Below are 17,246 nucleotides of genomic sequence, written 5' to 3' on the forward strand. Positions count from 1 at the left end.
GAAAGTAGAAGACGAAACGAAAAGCGAGAAGGGTATGAACGAAGGAAAAGCAAGTTGTAGACCAAAAGAGAGAACAAAGCAGGCAGTGGAAGACCACCATCACCTCGCATCATCCAAAACGACCTTGTCAGTCAAGGGAATGTTCTTCGGTCCCTCGTACGATCTCATCCGGAAGAGCCACCACACGCCCACAAAGAGCGTCAAACCACCAGTGATCAAGCAGGCATAGTTCATCGAAGCGGCATCAGTCGGCAGAGCGTAAGGGAAGCAGAAGATGACAACGAAGGCAATGATATAGATGCAGGAAAGAGCGTTGACAATGAAACCAATGAAGCCCTTCATCCAGAAGAAGCCGGGCTGGAACGACGACCGACGAGTGAGGATGTGAGGGAAGATGGCGGCAAAGTAGGAAAGACTGGAGAGTTGCACGAAGGAGCCAACGAAGGCGTTGAACGCGGTCGACGAGCCGACGTAAATACACGCGAGGATGGTGATTATGGCGCCGCAGACTAGGGTTGCGTTGAAAGGGTTGTGCATCTTGCTGTTGACCCGGCCAAGCCATTTCGGGAATGGGGTGGCTCTGTCGCGAGCAAGGGTCCAGAGGGTACGGCCGGCGGTGATGTAGCAGCCGCAGCAAGTGATGAGGGTGGGCAGGAAAGCGACGATCAGCAAACCGAGAGCTCCGCCTCTGGTTCCGGTGGCCTGGTGGTAAATCTCGGCAAGGGGGAAACCGTAAACGCTGGAGATGACCTTTGGGAGGTCGTTGATCGAGTAGAAGATGGCAACCATGTAAACAATACCGGTGACGAACCCAACGCTCATCTGGGCCAGGATAGCCTTCGGGATGTTACGGCTGGGTTGGGGGATTTCTTCCGCCAGATGCGAGGAGCAGTCAGGAGTTCCCACACTGTAAGCACCGTTAAGCATTCCTGCAACAAAAACGAATCCTTGACTTTGGTAGCCGGTTCCATTTTGCCATTCGTGCCAGACAAAGTCATTGGTCGCATACGGCTGGCCGTTGACATGGGGCATGACTGCGCAGACAATGATCGTAACGAAAACACCAGCGAGAATAAAGAACATGCCCAGGTTGCCGATATATGGAAGAATGCGGTTCAAGAACAGGACGATGCAGCAACAGACCCATGTGCAGATGACGAAACTGACGAAGATATGCCAGGATTTTGGGACGAAGCCGGGATTCATGAGGGCGTACATAGAAACGGTTTGTTGGCCGAGGATCGATGACATCGATGTAGCACCCAAGATCCAAGCAAGACAGTTCCAGAAACCAGCGAAGAAACCACACGGACGACCATATTTTCCAGCGGTGATCGAAGCCCAGTGGTAAACACCACTGGCCGAAGGCATACCAGAAGCCAGTTCCGCAATAGATGCTGCAACCAACCAGTAACAAACCGAGACGGCGATGAATTCGTAAATCACACCCGGCGGTCCTCCGTTGCTCAGCGCAGTCGTCACGCTACCACCCTGCGCAATCCAAGTGTTTCCGGTTGTGACGGCCACGGCACAGATACTGATCAAGCTGAAATTCCGTTCAAGTTCCTGGCGATGACCTGATGGATTGATTAATTCGCCGGAGGCCCGTTCCTCACTGGCGGCCTCGACGGACTGCATCTTCTCCTGGGGCTTCGGGGCGAAATTTTCTGTCGTCATTTTGGCAATTCAATAATTGCGACGTAGAGACGAATTGAGCAACGATTGAGTAAAAAGATTATTGTATAGTATAGGGTGAAATCAACGGAGTAGAATAAAGGGGTTCACGAGAGGCGAGAGTTGGCGGGAATGACGATAGAATGTGGCACAAGGGTTAAAGAACGACACGATACAACAACGGAATGCAGACGACCAAATCGAATATCATAAGATTCAATAACGGCCGGACATAACAGCCTGCAGAACGTTGGGTAGCATCGAAAAAGAAAAAGAAGGGACGGAAGAGAGATAAGGCGGCATTGGCGGAGGGTTTATACTTGGGAGTGTCTCGTACACTTTTTGGGTGCGTGCAACTGGGATTGCGGAACAAGTGGACCTGTATGGGTGGGTTCGAAGAAACTTAGTACGCATCTATGCCCAATCGGAGAACCATATTCCCCCTACGCTTAGAGGCAAACATCCACCGGGGGTTTAATTATTGGCCGCTGGGATACGGCTGCCCACTGACTACACTCCAACGGGATCAGCGAATCATGACGGGGGACGCGGAGAATGCTCTTTTCCTAAAAGGGGAGCTTAAACAGATGCAACTCTATCAGGGATGTAAGCAGAGTATACAGTAGCCTGGTAGAGGCAACTGTGGCGGCTATGTGTCTAGTGGCTATGAGCTGGTGGCGCTGAACTTGTCTCGTTTGCAGTGAACTTTCGGCTCATGTACCGAATTTCTCGAAGCCACAAGGTACTTCGGATCGTAGTCGCACGTGCTTCAGCTCATAATGGTACTTGTACCACATATTATTATCCCTAATTATGAACAAAGATGAGCATGTGCTTGTAGTCTTTGATACTGACTTGTAACTGAGATATCATATGGAGATATGACGGCTCTCTATCGAAGCACTGGCCATCCGCTACGCCAAAGTACGAAGTACGGCATACGCCATCACTAGCATAGAGCATCAGTTAATTAGCATTAAATTGACAATTAACATCAATAACTGATTCTGATAAGGGAATAAACAATCATGAGATTCAGCATCATGCAACCCGACCTGTCCAATACGGAGTATGGCGATCTTATAAGTCAATTGCCAGCCACCGCGGGAGAAGCCGATTGTCAGCTCAAATACACCGACCAGGGTGTCCTCTAAGTACAAATACTCTCGGTGGAATCAATCATATGAGTCTCGTATTATCGGCAATTCCGAATCTCACTCGGTCAATTTATCTCAGGCCGGAGCACGGAGTCCTCCGCGTAATGTCGGTGCTCGCTCTACTCCGGTGTCTTGCCCAATTCTTTGTCCAGGGTATTTTGTCTAAACGGACAATTACCATAACCATATCCAACAGCAAGCCATTGGTCAAGCATCTCTCTCGTGGGATGGAGTCGTGGAGTCGCTCCTGAATCGTGAGACAGTGATCCTGCACGACGGCGCGATACGGCACGCTCACTGGCAGCTTCCCGCAGCGCCGGACTTGAGCTTATTTGTTTTTTTCCTGAGGGTTTGATCAAGAGATGCTCGTGTGGATTGACCGATGCAGGAGGTTTCTAGAAATTCTGGTGGCGATGCAGGCAGAATGGAATTGTGTCCTTTCATCCCCTGCATCCCTGTCCTTAATTATGCTAGATTACGGGGTTGTCTTGGATGGAACAGGGATCTCAGATAGATAGTTCGCGCACAATAGCGAGGATACGAAGGCATACAATTACGGACACGGCCACGGAGCAGGCACGGAATATCAACGGAGGCGGTTAACTGACAGAATTGATATTATCAGATCCGATGCCGGTGGGATGATGGATTAAGTTCAATAAAACAGTCGGTGGTCACCCATGGAACTGACTTGATCTTTGCGAGAAAAGAAAAGACGCAAAGCAAAGTTAATAATTCTATCGCGAACCTGCAGTACTAATCAAATCTAGATCTGGAACATTAGGCAAAGTTCATTCCCCACTGTTCACGATGCTTTTGCGTGCTCTACTTGTATAGTATCCTGTGCAGCATTATTCCAGCATCGGAATGTGACCGAATCTCAATCATGACCCTACGGCTTTCTCTGGTACTACGCAGTGATATATCCAAGGTAACTGTCAATATAGCGAAAATCCCCCTCATAACCATTTGAGTAGTTGCCGTGGTTGAGGAGATTAAAAAATGTGTTTGTATCAATCTTACCATACGGTAACCGTGACAGAAGGCAAAAAATAGATCTTTAAGCTTTGACGCTAATCTATGCGGCCCCACCTGTCCTGCCAGTCATGAGGCGGTATTTATCGGTAATACACAGCACAAGCACGCTGTATCCATATTCCACAATCCTCCACGCACACGATGCGTGATATTAATGTTTCTTACCATTGCGATGACAATTATTGCTCACAGGGACTCAGGGTGTTAACTATCTTGGGAACAGCTTGCTGCACGATGATTCAGGGTGCTCGTGGAGTCAATGGTCCTCCGAGCACGCGACCAATCAATGTCACTACATAGCACTCTGTTCGGAGCACCTACTGCTCTTACTCAGTAAACGCCCAGAAACCCAAATGCAAAAGTTTGTCATTGCCAATAGAATAGCAGACATAGAAACTGTACTCCGGAGTACTACTGCCCTCACTCAAACGTGCGGTACCTGACCAAGCCAATCCGCCCCCCGGGTGTGGCCCAATAATCAGTGTCCGTGAGCCATGGGTCAAGCTCGCCCCTCAGCTTCAGCCCTTCTCGCTCGTTGGTCCATGTTTATTCTTTTTATCATACCATTCCTTTTCCTCACCCAAAAAGCAATTCTCTCATGATCTTCTCTTCATGATCCTTACCCTTAATTCCCGCTTCTGGCTGACTCTGGTCCAATTGCCTTGAAAAGTTTATCTGGCTGCCCGGAAAATGTAGGTCACCTTTCTTATATCTTGCATGTATCCGCATATCTCGCTCCTGTTTCTCCTTCTCTTTCCTTTTTGGCTCTACTGGGAATGATTCTTTCGTTAATCCTTTCTTTCCCTTGTTTGGTAGGTTGAGAGCCGACAGGATGTCCAGTCTAAGTCCGGACTTTGCCCGCCGCTTTGCGCGGGAAACATGGGCTCTTTATGCTGTTGGGATGCTGGGTGTGTGTTTGCGATTGTGAGTCGTCGCCTTGGCTACAAGTAGGTGAGAGTGGTGGTACTGACCTAATTAGCACCGCTCGTATTCGTCGATTAGGCATTCGCAACCTCCAAGCCGATGACTATGTCATGATGTTTGCTGTCGTGTGGTATACCATTCTCTGCGTGGCTCTAAATAAGGTGGTCTCTGGCGGCGGATCGAACCTGATGACAGACGAAGATATAAGAAACTTGACGCCAGAGATCTACAAGGAACGAGTCGAAGGAAGCAAATGGGTGTTTGTGAGCGAGCATTCATTTGTAGGGGCCATCTGGTCACTGAAAACCTGCATGCTCGTGATTTACGCTCGCATCACGTATGTTGCCAACCATATGATCAACAAGTTTGTGCTAACTATTCGCAGCGAAGGACTACACCAAAGACGCTGGATCAACTGGCTAGCAATCTATGTTGGTCTTGGATTTATCGCGACTGAGTTGACGTTGTTTCTCATCTGCCGGCCTTTGTCGAATTACTGGGCCGTGCCTACGTCAAACTGTATGTCGGCCTTTCTCTCTGGTTTATGTTACTCTTACACTAACCAACGTCAGATCAATGCTCGTCATACCAATACTACGAAATCATCCAAGGCTGCATTCACATCTCCGCCGACATCTTCATGCTCATCATCGCCATTCCCCTTCTAATGAAAGTCCGCGTCCCCGTGAAACAAAAGCTCATCCTCCTCTTCATCTTCGGCATGGGCGCCTTCGTCATCGTCGCTGCCATCCTCACCAAGGTCTACTGCCTTGTCCCCAGCCTTATCTCTTACGTCTACATGAACTGGTATTTCCGCGAGGCCACCGTCGCCGTCCTAGTCACCAACATCCCCCTTGTCTGGTCTCTCCTCCGCGACGTCTTCCCGTCTCTCAAGAGCTGGACCGGTGGATCCCGGGGCCGCACAGAACAGCGCTATCGATCTGGTCGGTGGACATTCAGCAAGGGCTCGGCGTTTCGGTCAACCTATGGACCGCCCAGTCGGGGTGGACTCAGTATGCACAGCATGCACGACTACCGACGAAGTATGCCATTTACGCCGCCGCAAAAGGTCGTCTCGGAGATCAGTGAGAGCCCGGAGCCGAGCGAGGGCCGGGAATATAGCGAGGATGGCTCGACGCGGGGATTGCGCATCCGACAGGATGTTACGGTGACGGTGGAACGTGGTTCGCATCCACCGGCGCTGGATCAGTGGGAGGCGAACCGGACTCGAGCTGAGAGTCAGGTTTAATCTTTGATCCCTCCCTTTTTCCCTTACGCTCTCTATTTTTACCTTATGTTCACACATTGACCTATCACTTATTTTTCTTTTCTTGTATATAATTACTTTTGGCCTTTCTTTTTGTTGCTACGGACTGATGATACGATACCTTTATGGGCTCTTCCACGAGATCTCTCATCCACCAATGAGGCTTGAGAGTGGCGGGGTTTTACCCTCTGATCTGCATGTGGGCCGGAACTTTGTTTTCTTTTTTTCGGGCACTGTCTGGATATACTCCGGAGTAATTGTACTTGTACATAGAGATATAAACAAAAATGTACAGAGTATTAGCGATAGTCTTACACATTCCTTTATTCTCCATCAGTCTATATCATATTCCAACATTACTTGAATCCGATCAAGGCACGTGCTCAGCTGAACACAGGACGGTAAAATACCAAAATTACTAGCGTCCTGCCGATCTCCCGGTCTGTGCCTGACAACAACCCAATCAGTGTACAGACCAGCTGTGTGGGTCCGAGCATACGTCAGAGAGCCGACCATTCGGCTTGGCCATGGTACGTGTTGGAGTATTCACTGCTATTGGACTATTGGATACTGACAAGTACCTTGGGGCTGATCAAAACCCCTGGCTGGCGTACTCATCTTCATATACCGACCGACATGTCTGTTCTCACTACTATTGAACGCTGTTCGCAATAGCGATATACATACTTGTACGTACATAGAAGACAAGACAAACAGGAAACTCTCATCCGAAACCAACACATCAACATATTTCAAAACTCTACCAGTAGTCGAACTTAAAATCGACTGTCAAATGGAAATTGGCACATGCCTCCTTTCTTGGCTTGGCCTTTCCACCCGCCGTTTCGTGGGTATCGTTCGATCCATGGTTCGCTACTTTAAGTTGTACCACAGTCACTACACTGGGATAGATTCTCACGGTTCCATGGATACACATGTAGCGAATAAACGTATGTATTTTATCCGGATTTATCCTCAACCGGCCTGCCGAGGAGAGTGACCGGTCCACGGGATCTGCGCGGTGATCTTCCCAAGTGGGAATACCGTCCACTGTCCACTGTAGTAATAGTAAGACTGTGTTTCCGGAGACAGCGGAGTCTAGCGGAGGAAGGCATTATTAAACTTTGCCTTGGAGTCGCTTATGCAAAGTTTGTTTGGGCTGTCGTGGAGGTGACCTTGTTGACCGTTGGATTAGCGCACTTTTGCATTCCGTATACGGGAATGGAGTGCTGCGCTGGAGCTGAATGGAGCGCATGCACGTGGTCTTGGGGTTAAACTAGTGGCTTTGTTTTAGGTGCATGTTTGGGACCTACTTTATTTGATTCCGGAGAAGGGCTAAAACATGTTTACCGGTGTTGTTGAGCTTGGTAGGTGGTTGGTACGGTTGGAGTACTCTGTACAGCTTCATATGTATCCAAGTGCAGTGACTTTATTCAATTGATTCAGACGTATCGACGTATTCCACGGAGGAACCATCCTCTACCACTACTGCTATTTTCTGCATCGCTTCTTGTCGTAATCGTAAAGACACGTGACTGCCCCGCGAATAACATCCCACTATCTCACATCCTCATCTCAGCAACACCACAGAACCTATTGTTCCCTATACAAAAGCAAACCAGTCAATTCATTATACACAGAATCTAGTAAATAATACCACTGCAATACTGCAGATACACCCCGAATCCACACAGACACACCTGCCATGCGCTTAAGTTACTAGTACTAACTTAGCAACAGATAGTGCCTGTCAATCCACGTCTATCAAAGACTCGCTCAGTGTGCGGTGTACGGAGTACTTGTACTTATCTGTACGGGGTACGTGTGCTGAATTGAGTTGATGGGACTCAGTTGAGTTGGAGCTTGTCGCTCGTCTATGATACCCTGCATGCACGCTACCACGACTAGCTCATAGCTATGGCAACGTCAACGTCGTCGTTTCTAGGACTGAATGGTCTGCACGTATTTGTTACCGGTGCTGCGGGGGGTATTGGGGAGAGGGTTGTGGAGGAGCTTTTAGGTATGTTGGTCATGTTGTATGTCAGCTAGTGTATTTTTATGTGGCTATGTACATGCACATAGCATTTGCCCTATAGCTTGATCCTATGTGATGGCAAGCTAACTAGATCAGACCAGGGCTGCAAAGTGACGGCCCTTGAGCTTCGTCTATGCATCCCAGACTCAGCCACTAGTTCAGAAAAATGTTCTCGTCTGAATGTCGTGACTGGCACAGTCACAGATGAACGATCCATCGAATCCAGCATCTCTCAAGCCACCAATCGTTTCGGTCCGATTAACATCTTAATTGCCAATGCTGGGATCACTGACGAAAATAATGACCATCCCATCTGGGACATGTCCCTGGATATCTGGGAGAAGACGTACCAGGTTAATGCCCGGGGGATTTTCCTGGTCATTAAGCATTTCCTGTGCGCTGCGAAAACTGCACAGCAGTCTCTGGGGAGAGAGCTGGATAATCTGGCCATTGTCGTGACCGGGACTGGGATAAGCAATGGGTTGATTCGGAGAGTGAATAATGAGGTCTCGCAGTTGAACAGCAGGGCTAGGATCAACGCTGTTGCACTGGATGATCCAGAAATCATAACCCGCACCACAGCTTTCTTATCCTCGCACCGCGCAGCAGGACACATCTCCGGCCAATGCCTCACAAACACTGAAGACCTAACCACCAACCCCCAAGAAACAGAAACACACCTCTCCATTCCCCCAACCCTAACAAAACGCAACAAAATCCGCATCGCCATCTCCATCGACCTCGACGCCGTCTCCGGCTGGCTAGGGACCGGCTACCATCCCGACAATGTCCTAGCCGACTACTCAGCCGGCTTCTTCGCCGCCAAAGTCGGCGTCCCACGCCTCGTCCGCATGCTCCGCAAACTCAACCTCGCAGACCGCTGCACATGGTTCGTCCCAGGCCACTCCGCAGAAAGCTTCCCCGAGCAAGTCAACGAAGTCGTGAAAAGCGGCGCTGAGATCGGACTCCACGGCTACGCGCACGAAGGCGCATACCAGCTCACCCCCGAGCAGGAGCGAGACATCCTAGTAAAATGCATCGGTATTGCAACAAAACTAACAGGCAAGAGACCAGTCGGCTACAGAGCACCCCTCTACCAACTCCGCGAATCAACACTAGACCTCCTCGAAGAATACAACTTCGAATACGACGCCTCCCTAACAGACCACGATAGCCAGCCTTTCTTCGCGCCCCGCCGTCCGCCCCTGAAACCAATCGACTACTCCCTCCCCGCGTCCTCCTGGATGCATCCCGTCCCTGCCCCCTCCCCATCCGAGAAACCAGATCGACGGCCATTAGTCTGCATACCTTGCAACTACTACATGGAAGACATGACGCCCATGCAATTCCTGCCGCACGTGCACAATTCGCAGGGGTACACTGATACGCGGTTGATCGAGAATATGTGGAAGGATCGGTTTCTGTGGATTAGGGAGAATGAGGAGGAGCCGGTCTTTCCGGTGCTGATGCATCCGGATACGAGTGGGATGGCGCATGTGATTGGGATGATGGAGAGGTTTTTGGGGTGGTTGAGGGGGTGGGAAAGGACTGGGGAGGTGGAGTTTTGTCAGTCTGGGGAGGTGGTGAGGTGGTGGAGGGAGAAGGAGCTTTCTACGAGTAGGACTTAGGACTTAGTGGTATTTATTATTGTGAGTGGAATAGGGATTTGAGGTTGGAAGTATTAAAATTGTTCGTAAGACTATACACAGAAATACATCGACTTTTCAGGGAAGAAAAAAGCAAGCCAGTTAGATACAGAAATATGCTATCACACATAATCATAAATCATCAATCAATCAATCAAATAAGCAACTTATTCATCATACAAATCCATATCCCCATCTGTCGACACCTCGTCCGAATCAATCATATCCTCATCATCCTCGTCAGTATCTGGCAACTCATGATTCGGCAAGACTGTAATCCGTCCATCAACCATGACAACCCTTGCGACCTCACCGTCGCGGATACTTCCCCGCAGAATAAGGACAGCCATGCGGTTGAGTACCTCTCTTTCGATGATGCGGCCGAGTGGCCGTGCGCCGTATGCAGGTGAGTACCCGGATTCACCGAGGTAGTCTTTGACTTCTTCGGTGCAGGAAATGGTGACGTTGCGGTCGTTCTGTTCGAGGCGGCGCTGGACTTCGGCGAGGCGGAGGTCGACGATTTTGCGGATCTCGCGCTTGGTAAGGCGATTGAAGATGACGGTGGAGGAGATACGGTTGAGGAACTCGGGGAGGAAGTAGTCCCGCAGAGCACCCAGGACGAGTTCGCGGGTTTGAGGATCGATGGCGCCGTTCTTCAATGCTGGGCGGGCGAGGAACTCTGCACCTAGGTTGGAGGTCATGACCACGATGCAGTTGCGCGCGTCCACGATACGGCCTTGGCCGTCTGTGATGCGGCCATCGTCCATGAGCTGGAGAAGGACGGTGAGGACTTCCTTCGCGGCCTTTTCGACCTCGTCGAAGAGGAGGATGGAGAAGGGGCGGCGACGAAGGTTTTCTGTTAGCTGGCCACCAGCGTCGTGGCCGACGTAGCCCGGTGGTGCGCCGATCATACGGCTGAGGGAGTGCCGTTCTTGGTACTCAGACATGTCGAAGCGGATCATGGCCTTGGGGTCGTCGAAGAGGAATTCCGCCAATGCCTTGGTAAGCAGTGTCTTACCCGTACCAGATGGGCCGCAGAAGAGGAAGCTAGGTGGTGAGTTGGGGTTGCTGAGACCAGAGCGTTGAAGACGGATGGCGTTGGAGACCGAGGTTACAGCTTCCTTCTGACCCACGACGATCTTGCCAAGGTACTTCTCCATGTTGAGGAGCTTGTCCTTCTCGGTAGTCTTGAGGCGAGTCACGGGAATGCCTGTCCAGCGTGCGACAATCTCGTTGATCTGATCAGGGCCAACTGCATCCGCAAGCAAGGACTCTTCGTGGTCACCCTGGCGGGCCCGACGCTCCGCATCAGCATTGGCTCGGTCTGTTTCGAGTCTCTCGATCAACGTCTTGGTTTCGGGAATGGCGTAGTACTCCAAGTCGGCCGCAGTCTGGGTGTCGCCAGATCGTTCAGCCTCGTCACGCTTGACCTTGAGCGAGTCAAGCTTGATCTTGGCGTCCTGGATGGACTTGCTGCGTGCTTTTTCACTCTCGTACTTCTCACGCATGGGTCGCAGTTCCTCAGCAACGTTGGCGGCTTCTTGCTTGGCGGCCTCCAGACGCGCCTTGGAAGCTTCGTCCTTTTCACGCTCCAGAGCATGAATTTCAATCTGAAGCTGTCGCAGTTTACGCTCGAGGGTGTCGAGCGCCTCGGGTTCGGATTCGCGTGTGACGCGGACGGCAGCAGCGGCTTCATCAATGAGATCGACAGCCGAGTCGGGCAGACGACGGGCTGTGAGATAACGCGATGCCAGAGTGGCAGCGGCGACAATAGCACCGTCCAGAATGTTGACACCGTGGTGCACTTCGTACTTCTCCTTCAGGCCACGGAGAATAGAAATGGTCTCGGATTGCGATGGTTCGCCCACCAGGACTTGCTGGAATCGTCGTTCGAATGCTTGGTCCTTCTCGATGTACTTGCGATATTCGCTCAGAGTGGTAGCACCAATGCAGTGCAACTGACCACGGGCCAACATGGGCTTCAAGAGGTTTGCTGCGTCCATGCCACCCTCACCGCTGGAGCCCGCACCCATGAGCAGGTGAATTTCATCCACGAACAAAACGATTGTCTCCTTGGAGTCTTCAATCTCCTTCAAGACACCCTTCATCCGCTCTTCGAACTCTCCGCGGAACTTGCTTCCCGCGACCAGGGAACCAACGTCCAGCGAGAGCAGACGGCATTGGGCCAAGTTGGCGGGAACATCGGCGTTGACAATACGACGGGCCAAACCTTCGACAACCGTCGTCTTACCAACACCAGGCTCACCGATGAGAACGGGGTTGTTCTTGGTCCGTCGACTGAGAATCCGGATAACCCGTCGAATCTCTTCTTCACGACCGATAACCGGATCAATCTTTCCTTCTCTTGCCAACGATGTCATATCAATCGTAAACTTCTTCAAGTTCTCCGTCTCGCTCTCGGAGTCTGCAGTCTTCGAATCCACCCGCCTTGTGCCCCGGATCTGCTGAACAGCAGTATCGATCAACTTGACATTGGGAATGTTCGCATCTGACAAACACCGCTGCACCTGCGAGTCCTGCGCAGCGGACAGAATCAAGTGATCAACAGCAACGAAACTATCCTTTTGCGTCTTGGACAAGTCGGTCGCAGAGCGGATGACCTTGGCCAATGCGGGGGCCACACTGACAGTCTCTGGCGGGGGGTCTTGACTAGGTAACCGAACAAGTTGTTTCATGAGAGAACGTTCGAGGAGCTGAGGGTCACCATGTGCCCGTTCAATAACCTGGCGGAAGAGGGGTGCGGATGCGCCATCATGCGACGGGTGGGCGGTGGCTTGTTGGTCTTTGGACTCATCGGGGGCAGGGTTGAGGAGGGAGACAGCGAGGTGAACGGGAAGGATCTGGGAGTGGGAGTATTGTTCAGCTAGACTGCTGGAGTCTAGCAGAGCCTTGTTGGCTCTGTCTGTGAATTGGACGCCGTTCATGGCGGCTAGCAGGAAGATGTGTGTTTTCGATATGGATAGAGTAATTAAGCGACGTAGATATGCTTAGGGTATGAGTGTAACAAGTTAAATGCAAGTAAATGCTAGTGAATTAAGGGATGATATTGAAAAGCAGGAATTGAAACCGTGAGTGCTGCGAGCAGTCATATATACGAGGGGCTCAAACAAGATGGAGAGATCCCGTAACGTCGTGACGCAACAACCGGCTTCCACCGCCTTCCAGAAGCATCTGGCATCTGGCATCTCACTTAGCACATGACCAAATCATGTGACTAGTCACGTGTAATCACATGACTACACATAACCACAGCTGACCTGATCCCCGCAGTAGATAAACCCGAGCATTCGCATCCTCGTGTACCAAGGAACAAATGCTTATTGGGAAAGACTAAAACAGGCCGGATTATCCCACTCCCATGTTGCTGATCGTGCAGGGATGGTTGCAGTGCCTCAGTGCCCCCCTCTTCCCGAGGCTCAAGCCGGAACACTCCCGACATGGCGATGTGCCCGGCCATAGAGAGGCGCAGGCAGGCAGATGGATACCAAATCAAGAATTGCTGGTTACTCGTGCCAATTCGGGAAATTTTTAATCGGGTTATGCTATCAGTCGCACAGGATCATCAGGACTGTGCGTGCGAGACATCACGATGAGAGATTTTTTTCAATCCTCGGAAATGAACTTAGGAAGAAGCGTACAGTGTACGGAGTACAAAAGAAAAAAAAAAAGTAGAGAGCTAGCATTGGCTTTTTTTTTTTCATTTAGGCTAGACGGCGACGGGTCGCTAGTCCTGCAGGAATAGCGTCTGTCCGTACGGCTGGTCATGCGCTATTTCAGATAATGTGCAGGGGTGGTATAGCACTCTATAGTAAGTATGCCGAACTGCGTGCATTGTACAGATATGTGAGGGATACAATTGTTATCTCAATGCACAACTGGAAAACTATTTCAGAATTCCAACAGGAACAGGACTCATGACGTCAAGATGGCAATACCAACCGGGTGCTTAGATCTGGCAGAGACTTCAGTGGACTTGGGAAGGATATACACACACTTTTATGGAGCAGATGGAGCAACTGCCGCAGTCTGGATCGCGGTCGACGTGAAGAAAATTCAAATAAAAAAGACACAAAAATACCATCTCATTTTTTTTCTGTCCCTGTGCTCTCCCCCTCCTCCCTCGGGACGCTGTGCTCCCTTTGCTGCTGCATACGATATAAAAGCCGGTCCTTCCTTCGGTCTCCCATCCTCTGTTCATCCATCTTTGACAGACACGAGGCTTTTCTTCTCTTTTTGCAAGACACGGCATTTGCTATCTCCTTTCATATCAGCAATAACAGTGTCACCTATTCCCAGTGGTGAAACTCCCTGGTAGACGCAGAGATGTCGCAGAAACCCATCTTTGTTGTAACCCACCCGCGAGCATGCTCGACGGCGTTTGAGAGGGTATATATCCCTCTATTACCTGTCTTTTTAGTCTGGTGTTGCTGACGATATCAGGTTTTCATGACTCAACGGAATAATATCCAATGTGTCCATGAACCCTTTGGCGATGCCTTTTACTACGGCCCCGAGAGGCTTTCAGAGAGATTCGAAAATGACGAACAGGCCCGGATAGACAGTGGCTTCAGCCAGTCAACATTTAAGACCGTTTTGGACAGACTTGAACGTGAAGCTTCTCATGTATGCTCTTTCTTTCCCTTTCCTCTTCTCCCTTGCTTTTTTCTCTGCATCTCATTCCCCCGCACTTGTTGCTTTTTTGAAACTCCGTAATGCTCCGAGTGCCCACCGGTGAGCATTGGCGATGAGTTGGGCGTTCGTGCAGCTACATTTCTTATTGCGTTTCTACACTTGTCTCCTTCCGAAAATAGGAAATATGCGCTATGACTACAGTCGGATGGGCACTCACCTCAATAGGGCAAGCGAGTCTTCATCAAGGACATCATCCACTACCTCTTCCCTCCCAACGGCCAACCCGCTAGCATCGCCCCATCTCTCAGAAGGATCAAACGTGGCGTAGGCACTCAGGAACATCCCAATGGTGATGCTCCAACCGTTGACACGGCGGGTATCAACGGCAACCGGGCGGAGGAGAACGGCAAGGAGAACGGGGCTACAAACGGGTCTCATGCAGAAAAGAGCCCTCATCCCGCCCATGCAAAGATTGACAGCGGCGTTGATCTCTCTGCTGCTCCGGTCGGAGGAAACGTAAAACCCAGTATGGCCACCATCAAGGAACGGGGCACCAAACCCTACCCCTATGACACGGAAGCCGAACCGGGCAATCCCACCGTGATGCCCACGGAAATCTGGTCGCGTTTCCATTTTGCCTTCCTTATCCGTGATCCTCACTTCAGTGTGCCTTCGTATTATCGTTGCACCATCCCGCCGCTGACTGAGGTGACCGGGTTCCCCAACTATGACCCTTCGGAAGCCGGATACGACGAGGTTCGTCGCACGTTTGACTTCCTGCGTAATATCGGGCTAGTCGGCCCTCACGTCGCCACCCATGATGACGAGGAGAGTGCCGAAGGCCTCAAGCCGGTCGTCAATGGAATTGGCGAGGGGAAGGAGTCGGGCGTCGAAATTTGTGTGGTTGACGCGGACGAAATGCTCCAGAAACCGGCACCAACCATCGAAGCGTTCTGCCGTAGCGTGGGACTGGATTATGATCCGAGCTTGTTGGAGTGGGACACGGAGGAGGACCACCAATTCGCGAAGGATGCGTTCGAGAAGTGGAGGGGCTTTCACAACGATGCGATCGAATCGAGGGGTCTGACTGCAAAGAAGGAGGTGAGCACCAACGAGACGACAGCAACTAAAAGATAAGGAAAGCTGATGATGTTCTTAGAAACCGGTCAAATCCGAAGAGGAGTTCGATGCTGAATGGCGGGAGAGATTCGGCGAGGAGGGTGCAGCAATTATCCGCAAGACGGTCGACGCCAACATGCCGGATTATCTGTACCTCAAGCAGTTCTCGCTGCGAGTTTAGACGAAGGAATCAGGAGATGGAGGGGGTGGGAGATACTTAAGGTGGCAGTTATTTGTCACCGGAGATGGTGGGATTTTAGCGGTGATGGTGTGATAGCAGCAGCCACTCGGAGGGTTACAATGCTTGTCTGTGCTTTGAGTGTTGGAGATTGTCTATGATGTTATCTGTCCTTTACAAGGTTGTTTGACTTACTTAGTTATATCCCCTCCATGCGTTCAATGATACTGCGTTCTTGTCCCTTGTGCTGGGTTACCCTAAACTCGTATGGCCGCCACCTCCCCCAAGGATTCACTCCACATCACTCCACATTCTCCAAGAACCTCACAATCCAATTGAATTCTCTTTTGTCGTGATTAATATTTTCGATTATTGCTAGATGAGCAGAAACGATTACTGTCTCCGGCCACCTCTTGTTGATCGGGGCCGGATTCAGTCAACCATTATGCATTCCCTCTCCCCCCTTCAATTGTCTCCCGAAGAAGACACGTGAAGGTGGCTAGCATAATCCAATATCGAGGAGAAAATTGAGCATTCGCTATATCAAGTACGTCAATCATCCACAGACACAACGCCTCCCTGCATCTAACTCGATCGCTGGTATAGACACCTCAATTCGCAATCCCTCGTCAAGATGCTTGCTTCTAGAGTCAACACACGACCTCGATTGTTTCGATTCAAGTCAGATCTATCCCGATCTGGAAGACATTCGAGGCTGAGGGATTCAATGCCTCGACGTGCCCACAATCTGACGCCCTGTCCTGACTACCCTACGGTTCCCATACTGTCGAACAAAGATTATTGGCAATTCAAAACACCGAGGACGCATGTTGGCGTTCCTCCAATATGACACGAGCCAACGCACAAATAAAATCATGGATTCGGAGCACGTACCAGAACGCCAAAGCGCTGCGGCTTTTGTACATACTACTGAGGCTTCGATGACACCGAGGAGCTCTGTCCCAATCACAAGGGAGGATTGCGCTTCCCAAAAATGTATACGTCTCCTGTCACTTTGTCATTTACGGCGAAGGCGGACGAGGGCAAACGAAGGACACTAAGTACATTCGCTACTAACACGGCTCGAAGTACGATACATGGTACCAATTGCAGGCTACAAGTTAATTATCCTCATTGATACATTTGGATGACCAAAAAAGACAAAGAACACCCTAGAAGGACCGTCGGATCGTTCCTTTCATCACCACACACACGAAGCACAGCATGGCTATATCGTTCTCACAGCAGGCCGCGTAGTCCCGGACATAGCAAATGGAATGTGTGTTGCGCATACTTCTGGCGGATAATACCACTGGAAGTATCCGAAAATAAAAGACATTCAAGAGGGAACAGAAAATCCATATTCCAATGGCGCAACGTAGACTGATGATAGCGCATAGCTTAAAGCGCTCTGGCGCTATTGATATGGTTGATTGTTCAATTTGACATCAAATACTCACCACACCCTTGAGTTTGCCACAACGGCCAATCTGCATCTCTAAGATATGAAGTATCTAAATCACTTCTGAGTGGCTCCACTTCTGCCATTTTCAAA

The 17,246-nt window shown here is 50.4% G+C and overlaps 5 protein-coding genes across 5 annotated transcripts; 3 read left to right on the plus strand and 2 right to left on the minus strand.

Moving 5' to 3' along the window:
- Positions 1-99: 99 nt before the first annotated feature.
- Positions 100-1,677, minus strand: ACHE_30673A (putative choline transport protein; the record flags this gene model as incomplete). The annotated part of the gene is made up of 1 exon (XM_043277317.1): positions 100-1,677. One exon carries the CDS (start codon positions 1,675-1,677, stop codon positions 100-102), a length of 1,578 nt encoding a protein of 525 aa, XP_043135208.1.
- A 3,024-nt stretch (positions 1,678-4,701) lies between these two features.
- On the plus strand, positions 4,702-6,042 carry ACHE_30674S (uncharacterized protein; the record flags this gene model as incomplete). Its single annotated transcript, XM_043277318.1, has 4 exons — positions 4,702-4,793; positions 4,849-5,130; positions 5,179-5,312; positions 5,366-6,042. The coding sequence occupies 4 exons, from the start codon at positions 4,702-4,704 to the stop codon at positions 6,040-6,042; spliced, it is 1,185 nt and encodes a 394-aa protein (XP_043135209.1).
- Positions 6,043-7,977: 1,935 nt separating this feature from the next.
- On the plus strand, positions 7,978-9,723 carry ACHE_30675S (SDR family oxidoreductase/polysaccharide deacetylase family protein; the record flags this gene model as incomplete). The annotated part of the gene is made up of 2 exons (XM_043277319.1): positions 7,978-8,080; positions 8,192-9,723. The coding sequence occupies 2 exons, from the start codon at positions 7,978-7,980 to the stop codon at positions 9,721-9,723; spliced, it is 1,635 nt and encodes a 544-aa protein (XP_043135210.1).
- Positions 9,724-9,908: 185 nt separating this feature from the next.
- On the minus strand, positions 9,909-12,686 carry HSP98 (ATP-dependent Clp protease ATP-binding subunit; the record flags this gene model as incomplete). Its single annotated transcript, XM_043277321.1, has 1 exon — positions 9,909-12,686. One exon carries the CDS (start codon positions 12,684-12,686, stop codon positions 9,909-9,911), a length of 2,778 nt encoding a protein of 925 aa, XP_043135211.1.
- A 1,399-nt stretch (positions 12,687-14,085) lies between these two features.
- On the plus strand, positions 14,086-15,694 carry ACHE_30677S (uncharacterized protein; the record flags this gene model as incomplete). Its single annotated transcript, XM_043277322.1, has 4 exons — positions 14,086-14,148; positions 14,203-14,385; positions 14,620-15,495; positions 15,554-15,694. 4 exons carry the CDS (start codon positions 14,086-14,088, stop codon positions 15,692-15,694), a joined length of 1,263 nt encoding a protein of 420 aa, XP_043135212.1.
- Positions 15,695-17,246: the final 1,552 nt, after the last annotated feature.

Source organism: Aspergillus chevalieri, chromosome 3 (genome assembly GCF_016861735.1).
Source record: "Aspergillus chevalieri M1 DNA, chromosome 3, nearly complete sequence".
NCBI lineage: Eukaryota > Fungi > Ascomycota > Eurotiomycetes > Eurotiales > Aspergillaceae > Aspergillus > Aspergillus chevalieri.